Source organism: Scyliorhinus torazame, chromosome 26 (assembly GCF_047496885.1).
Source record: "Scyliorhinus torazame isolate Kashiwa2021f chromosome 26, sScyTor2.1, whole genome shotgun sequence".
Lineage (NCBI taxonomy): Eukaryota > Metazoa > Chordata > Chondrichthyes > Carcharhiniformes > Scyliorhinidae > Scyliorhinus > Scyliorhinus torazame.
In genome coordinates this window covers 23,909,571-23,935,761 of record NC_092732.1, presented here as the reverse complement: position 1 = coordinate 23,935,761, position 26,191 = coordinate 23,909,571, and the positions used below count along the sequence as shown (strand labels likewise).

The following is a 26,191-nucleotide window of genomic DNA, read 5'->3' as shown; positions in this document are numbered from 1 at the left end:
GTTTTCCTTGATCCTACCTGCCAAATACTTCTCATGTCCCCTCCTTGCTAGTCTTAGCTCTCTCTTTAGATCCTTCCTCGCTACCTTGTAACTATTCATCGCCCCAACTGAAACTTCACACCTCATCTTCACATAGGCCTCCTTCTTCCGGGACAGTGAAAACAGCACGGGAGGTGAGTGAGCCGGGACATTGAAAACAGCGCAGGAGGAGAGAGAGCCGGGACAGTGAAAACAGCGCGGGAGGAGAGAGAGCCGGGACAATGAAAACAGCGCGGGAGGAGAGAGAGCCGGGACAGTGAAAACAGCACGGGAGGTGAGTGAGCCGGGACATTGAAAACAGCGCAGGAGGAGAGAGAGCCGGGACAGTGAAAACAGCGCGGGAGGAGAGAGAGCCGGGACAGTGAAAACAGCGCGGGAGGAGAGAGAGCCGGGACAGTGAAAACAGCGCGGGAGGAGAGAGAGCCGGGACAGTGAAAACAGCGCGGGAGGAGAGAGAGCCGGGACAGTGAAAACAGCGCGGGAGGAGAGAGAGCCGGGACAGTGAAAACAGCGCGGGAGGAGAGAGAGCCGGGACAGTGAAAACAGCGCGGGAGGAGAGAGAGCCGGGACAGTGAAAACAGCGCGGGAGGAGAGAGAGCCGGGACAGTGAAAACAGCGCGGGAGGAGAGAGAGCCGGGACAGTGAAAACAGCGCGGGAGGAGAGAGAGCCGGGACAGTGAAAACAGCGCGGGAGGAGAGAGAGCCGGGACAGTGAAAACAGCGCGGGAGCTGAGTGAGCCGGGACAGTGAAAACAGCGCGGGAGGAGAGAGAGCCGGGACAGTGAAAACAGCGCGGGAGGAGAGAGAGCCGGGACAGTGAAAACAGCGCGGGAGGAGAGAGAGCCGGGACAGTGAAAACAGCGCGGGAGCTGAGTGAGCCGGGACAGTGAAAACAGCGCGGGAGGAGAGAGAGCCGGGACAGTGAAAACAGCGCGGGAGATTTAAAAAGCGCGGGAGCTGCGAGTCGGAGCGGAGATTTTAAAAGATCGCAGCCTAGTTTCGGGAGCCATTCGGAGCAGGAGGAGCAGTCTCTGTCAGGGAGAGAACCTGAGAACATCTAAGACACTCCGAGGGTAAGAAGGTAAGTAAGTGATTTTTACTCATTTTTACTTTTATACCTTTTTCAAATTGTGTGTGTCGGGGGGAAACTGAAGTGACATCACAGAAAAGCTGTGGCCTGAGTGGCTGGTTGGGAATCTACACTAAATTTACAAAATTAAGCATTGGTAACTAATTAAACATAATTACTTAATTATAATTTAAAGGGGTATCTAAGCCAGAGATCGGAGAGTACTATATTTAGCTTTCGCATTTCTATTAGAAATCTAGTGCTAGGAAACAGGTGGTTAACAGTAACTTTGAATTTTTTTTAAAAATATTTTCTTTTTTAAAAAATTTTAATTTTAATTTTAATTAATTGACGCAATGTCACTTAGAGGGGTGCAGTGCTCTGACTGTGAGATGTGGCAGGTCCGGGAGGCTTCAAGCGTCCCGGATGGCTTGATCTGCAGAAAGTGCACCCAACTGGAGCTCCTCACAGACCGCATGGTTCGGTTGGAGCAGCAATTGGATGCACTTAGGAGAATGCAGGTGGGGGAAAGCGTCATAGATCGCAGTTATGTAAATGTGGTCACACCCAAGGTGCAGGCAGAGAAATGGGTGACCACCAGAAAGGACAGGCAGTCAGTGCAGGAATCCCCTGTGGTTGTCCCCCTCTCGAACAGGTATACCCCTTTGTATACTGTCGGGGGGGATAGCCTATCAGGGGAAAACAGCAGCAGCCAGAGCAGTGGCACCACGGCTGGCTCTGATGTTCAGAAGGGAGGGTCAAAGCGCAGAAGAGCAATAGTCATAGGGGACTCTATAGTCAGGGGCACAGATAGGCGCTTCTGTGGACGTGAAAGAGACTCCAGGATGGTATGTTGCCTCCCTGGTGCCAGGGTCCAGGATGTCTCCGAACGGGTAGAGGGCATCCTGAAGGGGGAGGGCAAACAGGCAGAGGTCGTTGTACATATTGGTACTAACGACATAGGCAGGAAGGGGCATGAGGTCCTGCAGCAGGAGTTCAGGGAGCTAGGCAGAAAGTTAAAAGACAGGACCTCGAGGGTTGTAATCTCGGGTTTACTCCCTGTGCCACGTGCCAGTGAGGCTAGAAATAGGAAGATAGAGCAGCTAAACACGTGGCTAAACAGCTGGTGTAGGAGGGAGGGTTTCCATTATCTGGACCACTGGGAGCTCTTCCGGGGCAGGTGTGACCTGTATAAGAAGGACGTGTTGCATCTAAACCGGAGAGGCATAAATATCCTGGCCGCGAGGTTTGCTCGTGTCACACGGGAGGGTTTAAATTAGTATGGCAGGGGGGGTGGGCACGGGAGCAATAGGTCAGAAGGTGAGAGCATTGAGGGAGAACTAGGGAATAGGAACAGTGTGGCTCTGAGGCAGAGCAGACAGGGAGAAGTTGCTGAACACAGCGGGTCTGGTGGCCTGAAGTGCATATGTTTTAATGCAAGAAGTATTACGGGTAAGGCAGATGAACTTAGAGCTTGGATTAGCACTTGGAACTATGATGTTGTTGCCATTACAGAGACCTGGTTGAGGGAAGGGCAGGATTGGCAGCTAAACGTTCCAGGATTTAGATGTTTCAGGCGGGATAGAGGGGGATGTAAAAGGGGAGGCGGAGTTGCGCTACTGGTTCGGGAGAATATCACAGCTGTACTGCGGGAGGACACCTCAGAGGGCAGTGAGGCTATATGGGTAGAGATCAGGAATAAGAAGGGTGCAGTCACAATGTTGGGGGTTTACTACAGGCCTCGCAACAGCCAGCGGGAGATAGAGGAGCAGATAGGTAGACAGATTTTGGAAAAGAGTAAAAACAACAGGGTTGTGGTGATGGGAGACTTCAACTTCCCCAATATTGACTGGGACTCACTTAGTGCCAGGGGCTTAGACGGGGCGGAGTTTGTAAGGAGCATCCAGGAGGGCTTCTTAAAACAATATGTAGACAGTCCAACTAGGGATGGGGCGGTGCTGGACCTGGTATTGGGGAATGAGCCCAGCCAGGTGGTAGATGTTTTAGTAGGGGAGCATTTCGGTAACAGTGACCACAATTCAGTAAGTTTTAAAGTACTGGTGGACAAGGATAAGAGTGGTCCTAGGATGAATGTGGGATAAATTGGGGGAAGGCTAATTATAACAATATTAGGCGGGAACTGAAGAACATGGATTGGGGGCGGGTGTTTGAGGGCAAATCAACATCTGACATGTGGGAGGCTTTCAAGTGGCAGTTGAAAGGAATTCAGGACCGGTATGTTCCTGTGAGGGAGAAGGATAAATACGGCAATTTTCGGGAACCTTGGATGACGAGAGATATTGTAGGCCTCGTCAAAAAGAAAAAGGAGGCATTTGTCAGGGCTAAAAGGCTGGGAACAGGCGAAGCCTCCGTGGAATATAAGGAAATTAGGAAGGAACTTAAGCAAGGAGTCAGGAGGGCTAGAAGGGGTCACGAAAAGTCATTGGCAATTAGGGTTAAGGAAAATCCCAAGGCTTTTTACACGTACATAAAAAGCAAGAGGGTAGCCAGGGAAAGGGTTGGCCCACTGAAGGATAGGCAAGGGAAACTATGTGTGGAGCCAGAGGAAATGGGCGAGGTACTAAATGAATACTTTGCATCAGTATTCACCAAAGAGAAGAAATTGGTAGATGTTGAGTCTGGAGAAGGGTGTGTAGATAGCCTGGGTCACATTGAGATCCAAAAAGACGAGGTGTTGGGTGTCTTAAAAAATATTACGGTAGATAAGTCCCCAGGGCCTGATGGGATCTACCCCAGAATACTGAAGGAGGCTGGAGAGGAAATTGCTGAGGCCTTGACAGAAATCTTTGGATCCTCGCTGTCTTGAGGGGATGTCCCGGAGGACTGGAGAATAGCCAATGTTGTTCCTCTGTTTAAGAAGGGTAGCAAGGATAATCCCGGGAACTACAGGCCGGTGAGCCTTACTTCAGTGGTAGGGAAATTACTGGAGAGAATTCTTCGAGACAGGATCTACTCCCATTTGGAAGCAAATGGACGTATTAGTGAGAGGCAGCACGGTTTTGTGAAGGGAAGGTCGTGTCTCACTAACTTGATAAGAGTTTTTCGAGGAGGTCACTGAGATGATTGATGCAGGTAGGGCAGTGGATGTTGTCTATATGGACTTCAGTAAGGCCTTTGACAAGGTCCCTCATGGTAGACTAGTACAAAAGGTGAAGTCACACGGGATCAGGGGTGAGCTGGCAAGGTGGATACAGAACTGGCTAGGCCATAGAAGGCAGAGAGTAGCAATGGAAGGATGCTTTCCTAATTGGAGGGCTGTGACCAGTGGTGTTCCACAGGGATCAGTGCTGGGACCTTTGCTCTTTGTAGTATATATAAATGATTTGGAGGAAAATGTAACTGGTCTGATTAGTAAGTTTGCAGACGACATAAAGGTTGGTGGAATTGTGGATAGCGATGAGGACTGTCGGAGGATACAGCAGGATTTAGATTGTTTGGAGACTTGGGCGGAGAGATGGCAGATGGAGTTTAATCCGGACAAATGTGAGGTAATGCATTTTGGAAGGTCTAATGCAGGTCGGGAATATACAGTGAATGGTAGAACCCTCAAGAGTATTGAAAGTCAAAGAGATCTCGGAGTACAGGTCCACAGGTCATTGAAAGGGGCAACACAGGTGGAGAAGGTAGTCAAGAAGGCATACGGCATGCTTGCCTTCATTGGCCGGGGCATTGAGTATAAGAATTGGCAAGTCATGTTGCAGCTGTATAGAACCTTAGTTAGGCCACACTTGGAGTATAGTGTTCAATTCTGGTCGCCACACTACCAGAAGGATGTGGAGGCTTTAGAGAGGGTGCAGAAGAGATTTACCAGAATGTTGCCTGGTATGGAGGGCATTAGCTATGAGGAGCGGTTGAATAAACTCGGTTTGTTCTCACTGGAACGAAGGAGGTTGAGGGGAGACCTGATAGAGGTATACAAAATTATGAGGGGCATAGACAGAGTGGATAGTCAGAGGCTTTTCCCCAGGGTAGAGGGGTCAATTACTAGGGGGCATAGGTTTAAGGTGAGAGGGGCAAGGTTTAGAGTAGATGTACGAGGCAAGTTTTTTACGCAGAGGGTAGTGGGTGCCTGGAACTCGCTGCCGGAGGAGGTGGTGGAAGCAGGGACGATAGTGACGTTTAAGAGGCATCTTGACAAATACATGAATAGGATGGGAATAGAGGGATACGGACCCAGGAAGTGTAGAAGATTGTTTAGTCGGGCAGCATGGTCGGCACGGGCTTGGAGGGCCTGTTCCTGTGCTGTACATTTCTTTGTTCTTTGTTCCTCTTAACAAGAGATTCCACTTCTTTGGTAAACCACGGTTCCCTCGCTCTATGCCTTCCTCCCTGCCTGACCGGTACATACTTATCAAGAACACGCAGTAGCTGATCCTTGAACAAGCTCCACTTATCCAGTGTGCCCAACACTTGCAGCCTACTTCTCCACCTTATCCCCCCCCCCCCCAAGTCACGTCTAATGGCATCATAATTGCCCTTCCCCCAGCTATAACTCTTGCCCTGCGGTGTATACTTATCCCTTTCCATCATTAACGTAAACGTCGCCGAATTGTGGTCACTGTCCCCAAAGTGCTCTCCTACCTCCAAATCCAACACCTGGCCTGGTTCATTACCCAAAACCAAATCCAACGTGGCCTCGCCTCTTGTTGGCCTGTCAACATATTGTGTCAGGAAACCCTCCTGCACACACTGTACAAAAAACAACCCATCTAATGTACTCGAACTATATCTTTTCCAGTCAATATCTGGAAAGTTAAAGTCTCCCATAATAACTACCCTGTTACTTTCGCTCATATCCAGGATCATCCTCGCCATCCTTTCCTCTACATCCCTAGAACTATTAGGAGGCCTATAGAAAACTCCCAACAGGGTGACATCTCCTTTCCGGTTTCTAACCTCAGCGCATACTACCTCGGAAGATGAGTCCCCATCTAGCATCCTCTCCACCACCGTAATACTGCTCTTGACTAGCAGCGCCACACCTCCCCCCTCTTTTCCCTCCTTCTCTGAGCTTACTAAAACACCTAAACCCCGGAACCTGTAACATCCATTCCTGCCCCTGCTCTATCCATGTCTCCGAAATGGCCACAACATCGAAGTCCCAGGTACCAACCCATGCTGCCAGTTCCCCTACCTTATTTCGTATACTCCTGGCATTGAAATAGACACACTTCAAACCACCTACCTGAACGCTGGCCCCCTCCTGCGACGTCAAATCTGTGATCCTGACCTCTATACTCTCATTCTCCCTTATCCTAAAACTACAATCCAGGTTCCCATGCCCCTGCTGCATTAGTCAGTACTGAGGGAGCGCCGCACTGTGGGAGGGTCAGTACTGAGGGAGCGCCGCACTGTCGGAGGGTCAGTACTGAGGGAGTGCCGCACTGTCGGAGGGTCAGTACTGAGGGAGTGCCGCACTGTGGGAGGGTCAGTACTGAGGGAGCACCGCACTGTGGGAGGGTCAGTACTGAGGGAGCGCCGCACTGTCAGAGGGTCAGTACTGAGGGAGCGCCGCACTGTCGGAGGGTCAGTACTGAGGGAGCGCCGCACTGTCAGAGGGTCAGTACGGAGGGAGCACCGCATTAAGGCACAGCTGAAGCTCGTCAAGGAATGTAGGGAGAAGGACGGTGTGGCGGGTACAGCGGTTCGCCCAGTTCAGGACAGCCAAAGGCAGATGGAGCCCGGAGACTGGGCCGGGTCTTGTATCGGGCTCCCGTTTACCTTAAAGATCTCCAGGTTCGCTACTTTGATCCGGTCTTCGAACCTGCCATTGGCACGAGGGCTGGAGGCCTCGTTGTCTGACAGCACGATGATGTCCGGTGAGGGAGTGCTCCGCTCTCTGTCCAAGTCGCTGCAAGGAAACGCAATAAGGCACACATTATTTCCATCCACCATCGAGACTGCTCCCTGTACTTGCACAAGCAGCAATCACATTTTACTGCTAATTGTGTCTTCATTGTGTGTAGTTGGTCGTCATTAAATGGAGAGTCACTCGAGCCCATGTGAAGTAACAAAACTGTGGGGTTGCTGGGTTAGGAGGCGCATGCTTGTAATGTGCAACGCTGTCAATATATACGTCGAAAAGTTGTGTAAATATTGGCCCCAGTTCGATCCTTCACCGCCTCGCCTTCTATACTGTAATAGGCGACATCTTTTTTTTAAATAAATTTAGAGTACCCAATTTTTCCAATTAAGGGGCAATTTAGCATGGCCAATCCCCCTACCCTGCATATGTTTGGGTTGTGGGGGCAAGACCCACGCAAACACGGGGAGAATATGGAAACTCCACACGGACAGTGACCCAGAGCCGGGTTCGAACAGCGTCATGAGGCAGCAGCGTTAACCCACTGCGCCACCGTGACGCACCCTGTAACAGGCCAAACCTGTCACCAGTAAAACCGATCACTGATTGGCTCTACGTGGGGTCTCGCCATGCAGCCGAGATCATCAGCCAGGTCAGCTCGGAGCACGTTTTAGGGAAGGAAGAGACTTGCGATCGGGCCGTTCACCACGTCAAGGACATCGCAAAAGAGCATCGTAAGTGGTGGGAGGTCCGGCGGCATGTGGGTGACTGGCCAGGACAGAGTCAAGCCTGCCTGCGATGCCCCCACAGTCGAACAGCTGGACATACCACAAAGGGCCAAGCCGATCGGTTGCACTTTGTCTAATTGCGATGCCACGAGCGTTTTTTGTCCACCTCCAGACTTCTACAGCCCTCTGCCCTTCCAATCAGCGCATGACTTCTGACACACTTCCCTCTCCCCCCCCAACTTGTTATTTATAAACATTCTGAGCTGGTCAACACCACATATTAGCTGAAATTCCAGGACAGCGCGTCTGCTAACAGCCTCGAGACAGTACCTGCCGTAAAAATACTCCCACAGGAAAATCATCCTGTAGACAACAAAGTAAATGTGTGACCGGATGGGAAGGAGGAGAGGGTGCGGGGTGGGGGAGGGGGTGCGGGGAAGGGGGAGGGGGTGCGGGGAGGGGGAGGGGGGTGCGGGGAGGGGGAGGGGGTGCGGGGAGGGGGAGGGTGTGCGGGGAGGGGGAGGGGCTGCGCGGAGGGGGAGGGGCTGCGCGGAGGGGGAGGGGCTGCGCGGAGGGGGAGGGGCTGCGGGGAGGAGGAGGGGCTGCGGGGAGGAGGAGGGGCTGCGGGGAGGAGGAGGGGCTGCGGGGAGGAGGAGGGGCTGCGGGGAGGGGGTGCGGGAACGGGGAGGGGGTGCGGGAACGGGGAGGGGGTACGGGGAGGGGGAGAGGGTGCGGGGAGGGGGAGAGGGTGCGGGGAGGGGGAGAGGGTGCGGGGAGGGGGAGGGGGTGCGGGGAGGGTGAGGGGGTGCGGGGAGGGGGAGGGGGTGCGGGGAGGGGGAGGGGGTGCGGGGAGGGTGAGGGGGTGCGGGGAGGGGCTGCGGGGAGGGGGTGCGGGGAGGGGGTGCGGGGAGGGGGTGCGGGGAGGGGGTGCGGGGAGGGGGTGCGGGGAGGGGGTGCGGGGAGGGGGTGCGGGGAGGGGGTGCGGGGAGGGGGTGCGGGGAGGGGGTGCGGGGAGGGGGTGCGGGGAGGGGGTGCGGGGAGGGGGTGCGGGGAGGGGGTGCGGGGAGGGGGTGCGGGGAGGGGGTGCGGGGAGGGGGTGCGGGGAGGGGGTGCGGGGAGGGGGTGCGGGGAGGGGGTGCGGGGAGGGGGTGCGGGGAGGGGGTGCGGGGAGGGGGAGGGGAGGGGGTGCGAGGAGTGGGTGCGGGGAGGGGGAGTGGGTGCGGGGAGGGGGTGCGGGGAGGGGGAGAGGGTGCGGGGAGGGGGAGAGGGTGCGGGGAGGGGGAGAGGGTGCGGGGAGGGGGAGTGGGTGCGGGGAAGGGGAGGGGAGGGGCTGCGGGTAGGGGAGGGGCTGCGGGGAGTGGGAGGGGCTGCGGGGAGTGGGAGGGGGTGTGGGAGGGGGAGGGGGGTGTGGGAGGGGAGGGGGGTGCGGGGAGGGGGAGGGGGTGCGGGGAGGGGGAGGGGGTGCGGGGACGGGGAGGGGGTGCGGGGACGGGGAGGGGGTGCGGGGAGGGGCTGCGGGGAGGGGGAGGGGGTGCGGGGAGGGGGAGAGGGTGCGGGGAGGGGGAGAGGGTGCGGGGAGGAGGAGAGGGTGCGGGGAGGAGGAGAGGGTGCGGGGAGGAGGAGAGGGTGCGGGGAGGAGGATAGGTGCGGGAAGGAGGATAGGTGCGGGGAGGAGGATAGGTGCGGGGAGGAGGATAGGTGCGGGGAGGAGGATAGGTGCGGGGAGGAGGAGGCGGTGCGGGGAGGAGGAGGCGGTGCGGGGAGGAGGATAGGTGCGGGGAGGAGGAGGGGGTGCGGGGAGGAGGGGAGGGTGCGGGGAGGGGGGGAGTGTGCGGGGAGGGGGAGAGGGTGCGGGGAGAATGGGAGCGGAGTGATAGAGGATGGGAACGGAGTGATAGAGAATGGGAACGGGGTGATAGAGAATGGGAACGGAGTGATAGAGGATGAGAACGGAGTGATAGAGGATGGGAACGGAGTGACAGAGGATGGGAACGGAGGGATAGAGGATGGGAACGGAGGGATAGAAAATGGGAACGGACTGACAGAGGATGGGAACGAAGTGACAGAGAATGGGAACGAAGTGACAGAGAATGGGAACGAAGTGACAGAGAATGGGAACGGAGTGATCGAGACTGGGAACGGAGTGATAGTGACTGGGAACGGAGTGATAGTGACTGGGAACGGAGTGATAGTGACTGGAACGGAGTGATAGAGGATGGGAACGGAGGGATAGAGGATGGGAACGGAGGGATAGAAAATGGGAACGGAGTGACAGAGGATGGGGACGGAGTGATAGAGGATGGGAACGGAGTGACAGAGGATGGGAACGGAGTGACAGAGGATGGGAACGGAGTGACAGAGGATGGGAACGGAGTGACAGAGGATGGGAATGGAGTGATAGAGGATGGGAACAGAGTGACAGAGGATGGGAACGGAGTGACAGAGGATGGGAACGGAGTGATAGAGAATGTGAACGGAGTGATAGAGAATGGGAACGGAGTGACAGAGGATGGGAACGGAGTGACAGAGGATGGGAACGGAGTGATAGAGGATGGGAACGAGTGATAGAGGTTGGGAGCGGAGTGACAGAGGATGGGAACGGAGTGACAGAGAATGGGAACGGAGTGATAGAGAATGGGAACGGAGTGATAAGGATGGGAACGGAGTGATAGAGGATGGGAACGGAGTGATAAGGATGGGAACGGAGTGATAGAGGATGGGAACGGAGTGATAGAGGATGGGAACGGAGTGATAGAGGATGGAACGGAGTGATAGAGAATGGGAACGGAGTGATAGAGACTGGGAACGGAGTGATAGAGGATGGGAACGGAGTGATAGAGAATGGGAACGGAGTGACAGAGGATGGAACGGAGTGACAGAGGATGGGAACGCAGTGATAGAGAATGGGAACGGAGTGATAGAGAATGGGAACGGAGTGATAGAGACTGGAACGGAGTGATAGAGAATGGGAACGGAGTGACAGAGGATGGGAACGGAGTGACAGAGGATGGGAACGGAGTGATAGAGGATGGGAACGCAGTGATAGAGGATGGGAACGCAGTGACAGAGGATGGGAACGGAGTGATAGAGAATGGGAACGGAGTGATAGAGAATGGGAACGGAGTGACAGAGGATGGGAACGGAGTGACTGAGGATGGGAACGGAGTGATAGAGGATGGGAACGAGTGATAGAGGTTGGGAGCGGAGTGACAGAGGATGGGAACGGAGTGACAGAGAATGGGAACGGAGTGATAGAGAATGGGAACGGAGTGATAAGGATGGGAACGGAGTGATAGAGGATGGGAACGGAGTGATAAGGATGGGAACGGAGTGATAGAGGATGGGAACGGAGTGATAGAGGATGGGAACGGAGTGATAGAGGATGGAACGGAGTGATAGAGGATGGGAACGGAGTGATAGAGAATGGGAACGGAGTGACAGAGGATGGAACGGAGTGACAGAGGATGGGAACGCAGTGATAGAGAATGGGAACGGAGTGATAGAGAATGGGAACGGAGTGATAGAGACTGGAACGGAGTGATAGAGAATGGGAACGGAGTGATAGAGAATGGGAACGGAGTGATAGAGGATGGGAACGGAGTGATAGAGGATGGGAACGCAGTGATAGAGGATGGGAACGGAGTGATAGAGGATGGGAACGGAGTGATAGAGGATGGGAACGGAGTGATAGAGAATGGGAACGGAGTGACAGAGGATGGAACGGAGTGATAGAGGATGGGAACGGAGTGATAGAGGATGGGAACGGAGTGATAGAGAATGGGAACGGAGTGACAGAGGATGGAACGGAGTGATAGAGGATGGGAACGGAGTGATAAGGATGGGAACGGAGTGATTAAGGATGGGAACGGAGTGATAGAGGATGGGAACGGAGTGATAAGGATGTAAACGGAGTTATAGAGGATGGGAACGGAGTGATAGAGGATGGGAACGGAGTGATAGAGAATGGGAACGGGGTGATAGAGAATGGGAACGGAGTGATAGAGAATGGGAACGGAGTGACAGAGAATGGGAACGCAGTGATAGAGAATGGGAACGGAGTGATAGAGACTGGGAACGGAGTGATAGAGGATGGGAACAAAGAACAAAGAACAAAGAAATGTACAGCACAGGAACAGGCCCTTCGGCCCTCCAAGCCCGCGCCGACCATACTGCCCGACTAAACTACAATCTTCTACACTTCCTGGGTCCGTATCCTTCTATTCCCATCCTATTCATATATTTGTCAAGATGCCCCTTAAATGTCCCTATCGTCCCTGCTTCCACTACCTCCTCCGGTAGCGAGTTCCAGGCACCCACTACCCTCTGCGTAAAAAACTTGCCTCGTACATCTACTCTAAACCTTGCCCCTCTCACCTTAAACCTATGCCCCCTAGTAATTGACCCCTCTACCCTGGGGAAAAGCCTCTGACTATCCACTCTGTCTATGCCCCTCATAATTTTGTAGACCTCTATCAGGTCGCCCCTCAACCTCCTTCGTTCCAGAGAGAACAAACCGAGTTTATTCAATCGCTCCTCATAGCTTATGCCCTCCATACCAGGCAACATTCTGGTAAATCTCTTCTGCACCCTCTCTAAAGCCTCCACATCCTTCTGGTAGTGTGGCGACCAGAATTGAACACTATACTCCAAGTGTGGCCTAACTAAGGTCCTATACAGCTGCAACATGACTTGCCAATTCTTATACTCAATGCCCCGTCCAATGAAGGCAAGCATGCCGTATGCCTTCTTGACTACCTTCTCCACCTGTGTTGCCCCTTTCAATGACCTGTGGACCTGTACTCCTAGATCTCTTTGACTTTCAATACTCTTGAGGGTTCTACCATTTACTGTATATTCCCTACCTGCATTAGCCCTTCCAAAATGCATTACCTCACATTTGTCCGGATTAAACTCCATCTGCCATCTCTCCGCCCAAGTCTCCAGACAATCTAAATCCTGCTGTATCCTCAGACAGTCCTCATCGCTATCCGCAATTCCACCAACCTTTGTGTCGTCTGCAAACTTACTAATCAGACCAGTTACATTTTCCTCCAAATCATTTATATATACTACAAACAGCAAAGGTCCCAGCACTGATCCCTGTGGAACACCACTGGTCACAGCCCTCCAATTAGAAAAGCATCCCTCCATTGCTACCCTCTGCCTTCTATGGCCTAGCCAGTTCTGAATCCACCTTGCCAGCTCACCCCTGATCCCGTGTGACTTCACCTTTTGTACTAGTCTACCATGAGGGACCTTGTCAAAGGCCTTACTGAAGTCCATGTAGACAACATCCACTGCCCTACCTGCATCAATCATCTTAGTGACCTCCTCGAAAAACTCTATCAAGTTAGTGAGACACGACCTCCCCTTCACAAAACCGTGCTGCCTCTCACTAATACGTCCATTTGCTTCCAAATGGGAGTAGATCCTGTCTCGAAGAATTCTCTCCAGTAATTTCCCTACCACTGAAGTAAGGCTCACCGGCCTGTAGTTCCCGGGATTATCCTTGCTACCCTTCTTAAACAGAGGAACAACATTGGCTATTCTCCAGTCCTCCGGGACATCCCCTGAAGACAGCGAGGATCCAAAGATTTCTGTCAAGGCCTCAGCAATTTCCTCTCCAGCCTCCTTCAGTATTCTGGGGTAGATCCCATCAGGCCCTGGGGACTTATCTACCTTAATATTTTTTAAGACACCCAACACCTCGTCTTTTTGGATCACAATGTGACCCAGGCTATCTACACCCCCTTCTCCAGACTCAACATCTACCAATTCCTTCTCTTTGGTGAATACTGATGCAAAGTATTCATTTAGTACCTCGCCCATTTCCTCTGGCTCCACACATAGATTCCCTTGCCTATCCTTCAGTGGGCCAACCCTTTCCCTGGCTACCCTCTTGCTTTTTATGTATGTGTAAAAAGCCTTGGGATTTTCCTTAACCCTATTTGCCAATGACTTTTCATGACCCCTTCTAGCCCTCCTGACTCCTTGCTTAAGTTCCTTCCTACTTTCCTTATATGCCACACAGGCTTCGTCTGTTCCCAGCCTTTTAGCCCTGACAAATGCCTCCTTTTTCTTTTTGACGAGGCCTACAATATCACTCGTCATCCAAGGTTCCCGAAAATTGCCGTATTTATCTTTCTTCCTCACAGGAACATGCCTGTCCTGTATTCCCTTCAACTGACACTTGAAAGCCTCCCACATGTCAGATGTTGATTTGCCCTCAAACATCCGCCCCCAATCTACGGAGTGATAGAGGATGGGAACGGAGTGATAAGGATGGGAACGGAGTGATAGAGGATGGGAACGGAGTGATAAGGATGGGAACGGAGTGATAGAGGATGGGAACGGAGTGATAGAGACTGGAACGGAGTGAGAGAGGATAGGAACGCAGTGACAGAGGATGGGAACGCAGTGATAGAGAATGGGAACGCAGTGATAGAGGATGGGAACACAGTGATAGAGAATTGGAACGGAGTGATAGAGAATGGGAACGGAGTGATAGAGAATGGGAACGCAGTGACAGAGGATGGGAACGGAGTGACAGAGAATGGGAACGGAGTGATAGAGACTGGAACGGAGTGATAGAGGATGGGAACGCAGTGATAGAGGATGGGAACGGAGTGATAGAGGATGGGAACGCAGTGATAGAGAATGGGAACGGAGTGATAGAGACTGGAACGGAGTGATAGAGGATGGGAACGGAGTGACAGAGAATGGGAACGGAGTGATAGAGACTGGAACGCAGTGATAGAGGATGGGAACGCAGTGATAGAGGATGGGAACGGAGTGACAGAGGATGGGAACGGAGTGACAGAGAATGGGAACGGAGTGATAGAGACTGGAACGGAGTGATAGAGGATGGGAACGCAGTGATAGAGGATGGGAACGCAGTGATAGAGAATGGGAACGGAGTGATAGAGGATGGGAACGGAGTGATAGAGAATGGGAACGGAGTGATAGAGAATGGGAACGCAGTGATAGAGAATGGGAACGGAGTGATAGAGAATGGGAACGGAGTGATAGAGAATGGGAACGTAGTGATAGAGACTGGGAACGGAGTGATAGAGACTGGGAACGGAGTGATAGAGAATTGGAACGGAGTGATAGAGGATGGGAACGGAGTGATAGAGGATGGGAACGGAGTGATAGAGGATGGGAACGGAGTGATAGAGAATGGGAACGGAGTGATAAGGATGGGAACGCAGTGATAGAGGATGGGAACGCAGTGATAGAGAATGGGAACGGAGTGATAGAGGATGGGAACGGAGTGATAGAGAATGGGAACGCAGTGATAGAGGATGGGAACGCAGTGATAGAGGATGGGAACGCAGTGATAGAGAATGGGAACGCAGTGATAGAGAATGGGAACGGAGTGATAGAGAATGGGAACGGAGTGATAGAGGATGGGAACGCAGTGATAGTGGATGGGAACGCAGTGATAGAGAATGGGAACGGAGTGATAGAGGATGGGAACGGAGTGATAGAGACTGGAACGGAGTGATAGAGGATGGGAACGGAGGGATAATGGGAATGGAGTGACAGAGAATGGGACAGGAGTGAGAGAGAATGGAACGGAGTGAGAGAGAATGGAACGGAGTGAGAGAGAATGAAACGGAGTGATAGAGAATGGGAATGGAGTGATAGAGAATTGGAACGGAGTGATAGAGGATGGGAACGGAGTGATAGAGGATGGGAACGGAGTGATAGAGGAAGGGAACGGAGTGATAGAGAAAGGAACGGAGTGATAGAGAAAGGAACGGAGTGAGAGAGAATGGGCGGAGTGATAGAGAATGGGAATGATTGGGAATGGGAACGGACTGATTGAGGATGGGCTCAGAGTGATCGGGAATGGGAACGGACTGATTGAGGATGGGCAGGGTGTGATCGGGGAATGGGAACGGACTGATTGAGGATGAGCTCAGAGTGATCGGGAATGTGAATGGACTGATTGAGGATGGGCAGGGAGTGATCGGGAATGGGAACGGACTGATTGAGGATGGGTTCAGAGTGATCGGGAATGGGAACGGACTGATTGAGGATGGATAGGGAGTGATCGGGAACGTGAATGGACTGATTGAGGATGGGCAGGGAGTGATCGGGAATGGGAATGGACTGATTGAGGATGGGCTCGGAGTGATTGGGGAATGGGAACGGACTGATTGAGGATGGGAACGGAGTGATAGAGGATGGGAACGGAGTGATAGAGAATGGGAACGGAGTGATAGAGAATGGGAACGCAGTGATAGAGAATGGGAACGGAGTGACAGAGAATGGGAACGTAGTGATAGAGAATGGGAACGTAGTGATAGAGACTGGAACGGAGTGATAGAGACTGGAACGGAGTGATAGAGAATGGGAACGGAGTGATAGAGAATGGGAACGTAGTGATAGAGACTGGAACGGAGTGATAGAGAATGGGAACGGAGTGATAGAGTCGATTTCGGCGGGAGAACAGCTGGTGAGTCAGTTTCAGCGGGAGCAGTGCGGAAGTGGCTGCCGGGAGGTAAGTCTGTCCTTTAAAAGCACTTGTCTTTGCAGGGGCAGGCCAGTCGATTTCGGCGGGAGAACAGCTGGTGAGTCAGTTTCAGCGGGAGCAGTGCGGAAGTGGCTGCTGGGAGGTAAGTCTGTCCTTTAAAAGCACTTGTCTTTGCAGGGGCAGGCCAGTCGATTTCGGCGGGAGTGGAGCGGGCTGGTTAGTCAATTTCAGCAGGAGCTGTTTTAGGCGGGAACAGGAAGTCGACCCGCGGACGTCTGGGAAGACCCTCACCAATAAATTCTGGTGGAGAGGAAACCCGAGACACTACACGTGTAGTGTCTCCCACCCGCCCTCCTCCTCTAACCTAACAATAAAACCCATTGGTCTGAGGTAAGTACCATATTTTATTATATTATTATTATTTTTTATAAAAAATGTAATTTAGTTGTTAGCCATATCTTGGTAGAAAGTTAGAGGAATGGCAGGGAAGGGAGTGCAATGTTCCTCCTGCAGGATGTTTGAGGTGAGGGATGCAGTTAGTGTCCCTGCTGATTTTACCTGCAGGAAGTGCTGCCATCTCCAGCTCCTCCAAGACCGAGTTAGGGAACTGGAGCTGGAGTTGGAAGAACTTCGGATCATTCGGGAGGCAGAAGGGGTCATAGATAGCAGTTTCAGGGAATTAGTTACACCAAAGATTGGAGATCGGTGGGTAACTGTAAGAGGGACTGGGAAAAAGCAGTCAGTGCAGGGATCCCCTGCGGTCGTTCCCCTGAGAAACAAGTATACCGCTTTGGATACTTGTGCGGGGGGGGGGGGGACTTACCGGGGTAAGCCATGGGGTACGGGCCTCTGGCACAGAGTCTGTCCCTGTTGCTCAGAAGGGAAGGGGGGAGAGGAGCAGAGCATTAGTAATTGGGGACTCTATAGTCAGGGGCACAGATAGGAGATTTTGTGGGAGCGTGAGAGACTCACGTTTGGCATGTTGCCTCCCAGGTGCAAGGGTACGTGATGTCTCGGATCGTGTTTTCCGGGTCCTTAGGGGGGAGGGGGAGCAGCCCCAAGTTGTGGTCCACATTGGCACTAACGACATAGGTAGGAAAGGGGACAAGGATGTCAGGCAGGCTTTCAGGGAGCTAGGATGGAAGCTCAGAACTAGAACAAACAGAGTTGTTATCTCTGAGTTGTTGCCCGTGCCACGTGATAGTGAGATGAGGAATAGGGAGAGAGAGCATTTAAACACGTGGCTACAGGGATGGTGCAGGCGGGAGGGATTCAGATTTCTGGATAACTGGGGCTCTTTCTGGGGAAGGTGGGACCTCTACAGACAGGATGGTCTACATCTGAACCTGAGGGGCACAAATATCCTGGGGGGGAGATTTATTAGTGCTCTTTGGGGGGGGTTTAAACTAATGCAGCAGGGGCATGGGAACCTGGATTGTAGTTTTAGGGTAAGGGAGAATGAGGGTATAGAGGTCAGGAGCACAGATTTGACGTCGCAGGAGGGGGCCAGTGTTCAGGTAGGTGGTTTGAAGTGTGTCTACTTCAATGCCAGGAGTATACGAAACAAGGTAGGGGAACTGGCAGCATGGGTTGGTACCTGGGACTTCGATGTTGTGGCCATTTCGGAGACATGGATAGAGCAGGGACAGGAATGGATGTTGCAGGTTCCGGGGTTTAGGTGTTTTAGTAAGCTCAGAGAAGGAGGCAAAAGAGGGGGCGGTGTGGCGCTGCGAGTCAAGAGCAGTATTACGGTGGCGGAGAGGATGCTAGATGGGGACTCTTCTTCCGAGGTAGTATGGGCTGAAGTTAGAAACAGGAAAGGAGAGGTCACCCTGTTGGGAGTTTTTTATAGGCCTCCTAATAGTTCTAGGGATGGAGAGGAAAGGATGGCGAAGATGATTCTGGATAAGAGCGAAAGTAACAGGGTAGTTATTATGGCAGACTTTAACTTTCCAAATATTGACTGGAAAAGATATAGTTCGAGTACAATAGATGGGTCGTTTTTTGTACAGTGTGTGCAGGAGGGTTTCCTGAAACAATATGTTGACAGGCCAACAAGAGGCGAGGCCACGTTGGATTTGGTTTTGGGTAATGAACCAGGCCAGGTGTTGGATTTGGAGGTAGGAGAGCACTTTGGGGACAGTGACCACAATTCGGTGACGTTTACGTTAATGATGGAAAGGGATAAGTATACACCGCAGGACAAGAGTTATAGCTGGGGGAAGGGCAATTATGATGCCATTAGACGTGACTTGGGGGGGATAAGGTGGAGAAGTAGGCTGCAAGTGTTGGGCACACTGGATAAGTGGGGCTTGTTCAAGGATCAGCTACTGCGTGTTCTTGATAAGTATGTACCGGTCAGGCAGGGAGGAAGGCATAGAGCGAGGGAACCGTGGTTTACCAGGGAAGTGGAATCTCTTGTTAAGAGGAAGAAGGAGGCCTATGTGAAGATGAGGTGTGAAGTTTCAGTTGGGGCGATGGATAGTTACAAGGTAGCGAGGAAGGATCTAAAGAGAGAGCTAAGACGAGCAAGGAGGGGACATGAGAAGTATTTGGCAGGAAGGATCAAGGAAAACCCAAAAGCTTTCTGTAGGTATCAGGAATAAGCGAATGACTAGGGAAAGAGTAGGACCAGTCAAGGACAGGGATGGGAAATTGTGTGGAGTCTGAAGAGATAGGCGAGATACTAAATGAATATTTTTTGTCAGTATTCACTCAGGAAAAAGATAATGTTGTGGAGGAGAATGCTGAGCCCCAGGCTAATAGAATAGATGGAACTGAGATTCGTAGGGAAGAGGTGTTGGCAATTCTGGACAGGCTGAAAATAGATAAGTCCCCGGGGCCTGATGGGATTTATCCTAGGATTCTATGGGAGGCCAGGGAAGAGATTGCTGGACCTTTGGCTTTGATTTTTATGTCATCATTGGCTACAGGAATAGTGCCAGAGGACTGGAGGACAGCAAATGTGGTCCCTTTGTTCAAAAAGGGGAGCAGAGACAACCCCGGCAACTATAGACCGGTGAGCCTCATGTCTGTAGTGGGTAAAGTCTTGGAGGGGATTATAAGAGACAAGATTTATAATCATCTAGATAGGAATAATATGATCAGGGATAGTCAGCATGGCTTTGTGAATGGTAGGTCATGCCTCACAAACCTTATTGAGTTCTTTGAGAAGGTGACTGAACAGGTAGATGAGGGTAGAGCAGTTGATGTGGTGTATATGGATTTCAGCAAAGCGTTTGATCAGGTTCCCCACGGTAGGCTATTGCAGAAAATACGGAGGCTGGGGATTGAGGGTGATTTAGAGATGTGGATCAGAAATTGGCTAGCTGAAAGAAGGCAGAGGGTGGTGGTTGATGGGAAATGTTCAGAATGGAGTACAGTCACAAGTGGAGTACCACAAGGATCTGTTCTGGGGCCGTTGCTGTTTGTCATTTTTATCAATGACCTAGAGGAAGGCGCAGAAGGGTGGGTGAGTAAATTTGCAGATGATACTAAAGTCGGTGGTGTTGTCGATAGTGTGGAAAGATGTAGCAGGTTACAGAGGGATATAGATAAGCTGCAGAGCTGGGCTGAGAGGTGGTAAATGGAGTTTAATGTAGAGAAGTATGAGGTGATTCACTTTGGAAGGAATAACAGGAATGCGGAATATTTGACTAATGGTAAAGTTCTTGAAAGTGTGGATGAGCAGAGGGATCTAGGTGTCCATGTATATAGATCCCTGAAAGTTGCCACCCAGGTTGATAGGGTTGTGAAGAAGGCCTATGGAGTGTTGGCCTTTATTGGTAGAGGGATTGAGTTCCGGAGTCGGGAGGTCATGTTGCAGCTGTACAGAACTCTGGTACGGCCGCATTTGGAGTATTGCGTACAGTTCTGGTCACCGCATTATTGGAAGGACGTGGAGGCTTTGGAGCGGGTGCAGAGGAGATTTACCAGGATGTTGCCTGGTATGGAGGGAAAATCTTATGAGGAAAGGCTGATGGACTTGAGGTTGTTTTCGTTGGAGAGAAGAAGGTTAAGAGGAGACTTAATAGAGGCATACAAAATGATCAGGGGGTTGGATAGGGTGGACAGTGAGAGCCTTCTCCCGCGGATGGAAATGGCTGGCACGAGGGGACATAACTTTAAACTGAGGGGTAATAGATATAGGACAGAGGTCAGAGGTAGGTTCTTTACGCAAAGAGTAGTGAGGCCGTGGAATGCCCTACCTGCTACAGTAGTGAACTCGCCAACATTGAGGGCATTTAAAAGTTTATTGGATAAACATATGGATGATAATGGCATAGTGTAGGTTAGATGGCTTTTGTTTCGGTGCAACATCGTGGGCCGAAGGGCCTGTACTGCGCTGTATTGTTCTGTGTTCTATGTTCTATAGAGGATGGGAACGGAGGGATAGAGAATGGGAACAGAGGGATAGAGAATGGGAACGGAGTGATAGAGAATGGGAACGGAGTGATAGAGACTGGAATGGAGTGATAGAGAATGGGAACGGAGTGATAGAGACTGGAATGGAGTGATAGAGACTGGAATGGAGGGATAGAGGATGGGAATGGAGGGGTAGAGAATGGGAACGGAGTGATAGAGGATGGGAACGGAGTGATAGAGGATGGAACGGAGTGACAGAGAATGGGACCGGAGCGACAGAGAATGGAACGGAGTGATAGAGAATGGGAACGGAGTGATAGAGAATGGGAACGGAGTGATAGAGAATGGGCGGAGTGATAGAGAATGGGACTGATTGAGGATGGGCAGGGGGTGATAGGGAACGTGAATGGACTGATTGAGGATGGGCTCGGAGTGATCGGGAATGGGAACGGACTGATTGAGGATGGGCTCAGAGTGATCGGGAATGGGAACGGACTGATTCAGGATGGGCAGGGAGTGATCGGGAATGGGCACAGACTGATTGAGGATGGGCAGGGAGTGATCGGGAATGGGAACGGACTGATTGAGGATGGGCTCGGAGTGATCGGGAATGGGAACGGACTGATTGAGGATGGGCAGGGAGGGAATGGGAACGGACTGATTGAGGATGGGCAGGGAGGGAATGGGAACCGACTGATTGAGGATGGGCAGGGGGGGAATGGGAACGGACTGATTGAGGATGGGTCAGAGTGATCGGGAATGGGCACAGACTGATTGAGGATGGCTCAGAGTGATCGGGAATGGGAACGGACTGATTGAGGATGGGTCAGAGTGATCGGGAATGGTCACAGACTGATTGGGGATGGGCAGGGAGTGATCGGGAATGGGAACAGACTGATTGGGGATGGGCAGGGAGTGATCGGGAATGGGAACAGACTGATTGAGGATGGGCAGGGAGGGAATGGGAACGGACTGATTGAGGATGGGCAGGGAGTGACCGGGAATGGGAACGGACTGATTGAGGATGGGACAGAGTGATCGGGAATGGGCACAGACTGATTGAGGATGGGCAGGGAGGGAATGGGAACGGACTGATTGAGGATGGGCAGGGAGGGAATGGGAACGGACTGATTGAGGATGGGCAGGGAGTGACCGGGAATGGGAACGGACTGATTGAGGATGGGCAGGGAGGGAATGGGAACGGACTGATTGAGGATGGGCAGGGAGTGACCGGGAATGGGAACGGACTGATTGAGGATGGGTCAGAGTGATCGGGAATGGGAACGGACTGATTGAGGATGGGCAGGGAGGGAATGGGAACGGACTGATTGAGGATGGGCAGGGAGTGACCGGGAATGGGAACGGACTGATTGAGGATGGGTCAGAGTGATCGGGAATGGGAACGGACTGATTGAGGATGGGTCAGAGTGATCGGGAATGGGAACGGACTGATTGAGGATGGCTCAGAGTGATCGGGAATGGGCACAGACTGATTGAGGATGGGCTCAGAGTGATCGGGAATGGGAACGGACTGATTGAGGATGGGCAGGGAGGGAATGGGAACGGACTGATTGAGGATGGGCAGGGAGTGACCGGGAATGGGAACGGACTGATTGAGGATGGGTCAGAGTGATCGGGAATGGTCACAGACTGATTGAGGATGGGCTCAGAGTGATCGGGAATGGGAACGGACTAATTGAGGATGGGTCAGAGTGATCGGGAATGGGCACAGACTGATTGGGGATGGGCTCGGAGTGATCGGGAATGGGAACGGACTAATTGAGGATGGGTCAGAGTGATCGGGAATGGGAACGGACTAATTGAGGATGGGTCAGAGTGATCGGGAATGGGCACAGACTGATTGGGGATGGGCAGGGAGTGATCGGGAATGGGAACGGACTAATTGAGGATGGGCAGGGAGGGAATGGGAACGGACTGATTGAGGATGGGCAGGGAGTGACCGGGAATGGGAACGGACTGATTGAGGATGGGCAGGGAGGGAATGGGAACGGCTGATTGAGGATGGGCAGGGAGTGATCGGGAATGGGAACGGACTGATTGAGGATGGGCAGGGAGTGACCGGGAATGGGAACGGACTGATTGAGGATGGGTCAGAGTGATCGGGAATGGGAACGGACTGATTGAGGATGGGCAGGGAGGGAATGGGAACGGACTGATTGAGGATGGGTCAGAGTGATCGGGAATGGGCACCGACTGATTGAGGATGGGCTCAGAGTGACCGGGAATGGGAACGGACTGATTGAGGATGGGTCAGAGTGATCGGGAATGGGAACGGACTGATTGAGGATGGGCTCAGAGTGATCGGGAATGGGAACGGACTGATTGAGGATGGCTCAGAGTGATCGGGAATGGGCACAGACTGATTGAGGATGGCTCAGAGTGATCGGGAATGGGCACAGACTGATTGAGGATGGGTCAGAGTGATCGGGAATGGGCACAGACTGATTGAGGATGGCTCAGAGTGATCGGGAATGGGCACAGACTGATTGAGGATGGGCAGGGAGGGAATGGGAACGGACTGATTGAGGATGGGCAGGGAGGGAATGGGAATGGGAACGGACTAATTGAGGATGGGCAGGGAGGGAATGGGAACGGACTGATTGAGGATGGGCAGGGAGTGACCGGGAATGGGAACGGACTAATTGAGGATGGGCAGGGAGGGAATGGGAACGGACTGATTGAGGATGGGCAGGGAGTGACCGGGAATGGGAACGGACTGATTGAGGATGGGTCAGAGTGATCGGGAATGGGAACGGACTGATTGAGGATGGGCAGGGAGGGAATGGGAACGGACTGATTGAGGATGGGCAGGGAGGGAATGGGAACCGACTGATTGAGGATGGGCAGGGGGGGAATGGGAACGGACTGATTGAGGATGGGTCAGAGTGATCGGGAATGGGCACAGACTGATTGAGGATGGCTCAGAGTGATCGGGAATGGGAACGGACTGATTGAGGATGGGTCAGAGTGATCGGGAATGGTCACAGACTGATTGGGGATGGGCAGGGAGTGATCGGGAATGGGAACAGACTGATTGGGGATGGGCAGGGAGTGATCGGGAATGGGAACAGACTGATTGAGGATGGGCAGGGAGGGAATGGGAACAGACTGATTGAGGATGGGCAGGGAGTGACCGGGAATGGGAACGGACTGATTGAGGATGGGTCAGAGTGATCGGGAATGGGCACAGACTGATTGAGGATGGGCAGGGAGGGAATGGGAACGGACTGATTGAGGATGGGCAGGGAGGGAATGGGAACGGACTGATTGAGGATGGGCAGGGAGTGACCGGGAATGGGAACGGACTGATTGAGGATGGGCAGGGAGGGAATGGGAACGGACTGATTGAGGATGGGCAGGGAGTGACCGGGAATGGGAACGGACTGATTGAGGATGGGTCAGAGTGATCGGGAATGGGAACGGACTGATTGAGGATGGGCAGGGAGGGAATGGGAACGGACTGATTGAGGATGGGCAGGGAGTGACCGGGAATGGGAACGGACTGATTGAGGATGGGTCAGAGTGATCGGGAATGGGAACGGACTGATTGAGGATGGGTCAGAGTGATCGGGAATGGGAACGGACTGATTGAGGATGGCTCAGAGTGATCGGGAATGGGCACAGACTGATTGAGGATGGGCTCAGAGTGATCGGGAATGGGAACGGACTGATTGAGGATGGGCAGGGAGGGAATGGGAACGGACTGATTGAGGATGGGCAGGGAGTGACCGGGAATGGGAACGGACTGATTGAGGATGGGTCAGAGTGATCGGGAATGGTCACAGACTGATTGAGGATGGGCTCAGAGTGATCGGGAATGGGAACGGACTAATTGAGGATGGGTCAGAGTGATCGGGAATGGGCACAGACTGATTGGGGATGGGCTCGGAGTGATCGGGAATGGGAACGGACTAATTGAGGATGGGTCAGAGTGATCGGGAATGGGAACGGACTAATTGAGGATGGGTCAGAGTGATCGGGAATGGGCACAGACTGATTGGGGATGGGCAGGGAGTGATCGGGAATGGGAACGGACTAATTGAGGATGGGCAGGGAGGGAATGGGAACGGACTGATTGAGGATGGGCAGGGAGTGACCGGGAATGGGAACGGACTGATTGAGGATGGGCAGGGAGGGAATGGGAACGGCTGATTGAGGATGGGCAGGGAGTGATCGGGAATGGGAACGGACTGATTGAGGATGGGCAGGGAGTGACCGGGAATGGGAACGGACTGATTGAGGATGGGTCAGAGTGATCGGGAATGGGAACGGACTGATTGAGGATGGGTCAGAGTGATCGGGAATGGGAACGGACTGATTGAGGATGGGTCAGAGTGATCGGGAATGGGCACAGACTGATTGAGGATGGGCTCAGAGTGACCGGGAATGGGAACGGACTGATTGAGGATGGGTCAGAGTGATCGGGAATGGGAACGGACTGATTGAGGATGGGCTCAGAGTGATCGGGAATGGGAACGGACTGATTGAGGATGGCTCAGAGTGATCGGGAATGGGCACAGACTGATTGAGGATGGCTCAGAGTGATCGGGAATGGGCACAGACTGATTGAGGATGGGTCAGAGTGATCGGGAATGGGCACAGACTGATTGAGGATGGCTCAGAGTGATCGGGAATGGGCACAGACTGATTGAGGATGGGCAGGGAGGGAATGGGAACGGACTGATTGAGGATGGGCAGGGAGGGAATGGGAATGGGAACGGACTAATTGAGGATGGGCAGGGAGGGAATGGGAACGGACTGATTGAGGATGGGCAGGGAGTGACCGGGAATGGGAACGGACTAATTGAGGATGGGCAGGGAGGGAATGGGAACGGACTGATTGAGGATGGGCAGGGAGTGACCGGGAATGGGAACGGACTGATTGAGGATGGGTCAGAGTGATCGGGAATGGGAACGGACTGATTGAGGATGGGCAGGGAGGGAATGGGAACGGCTGATTGAGGATGGGCAGGGAGTGATCGGGAATGGGAACGGACTGATTGAGGATGGGCAGGGAGTGACCGGGAATGGGAACGGACTGATTGAGGATGGCTCAGAGTGATCGGGAATGGGCACAGACTGATTGAGGATGGCTCAGAGTGATCGGGAATGGGCACAGACTGATTGAGGATGGGCAGGGAGGGAATGGGAACGGACTGATTGAGGATGGGCAGGGAGGGAATGGGAACGGACTGATTGAGGATGGGCAGGGAGGGAATGGGAACGGACTGATTGAGGATGGGCAGGGAGGGAATGGGAACGGACTGATTGAGGATGGGCAGGGAGTGACCGGGAATGGGCACAGACTGATTGAGGATGGCTCAGAGTGATCGGGAATGGGAACGGACTGATTGAGGATGGGCAGGGAGGGAATGGGAACGGCTGATTGAGGATGGGCAGGGAGTGATCGGGAATGGGAACGGACTGATTGAGGATGGGCAGGGAGTGACCGGGAATGGGAACGGACTGATTGAGGATGGCTCAGAGTGATCGGGAATGGGCACAGACTGATTGAGGATGGGCAGGGAGGGAATGGGAACGGACTGATTGAGGATGGGCAGGGAGGGAATGGGAACGGACTGATTGGGGATGGGCAGGGAGTGATCGGGAATGGGAACGGACTGATTGAGGATGGGCAGGGAGGGAATGGGAACGGACTGATT

At 52.9% G+C, this 26,191-nt stretch overlaps 1 protein-coding gene across 3 annotated transcripts in view; it reads right to left on the bottom strand.

Moving 5' to 3' along the window:
- gatad2b (GATA zinc finger domain containing 2B) overlaps positions 1–26,191 on the bottom strand; it is a 97,755-nt gene that overhangs the window by 70,554 nt on the left and 1,010 nt on the right. For all 3 annotated transcript variants that reach the window (XM_072490549.1, XM_072490551.1, XM_072490550.1), the window contains exon 2: positions 6,851–6,980. In XM_072490549.1, the coding sequence (XP_072346650.1) occupies positions 6,851–6,980 (130 nt within the window). The remainder of the gene's footprint in view (positions 1–6,850; positions 6,981–26,191) is intronic.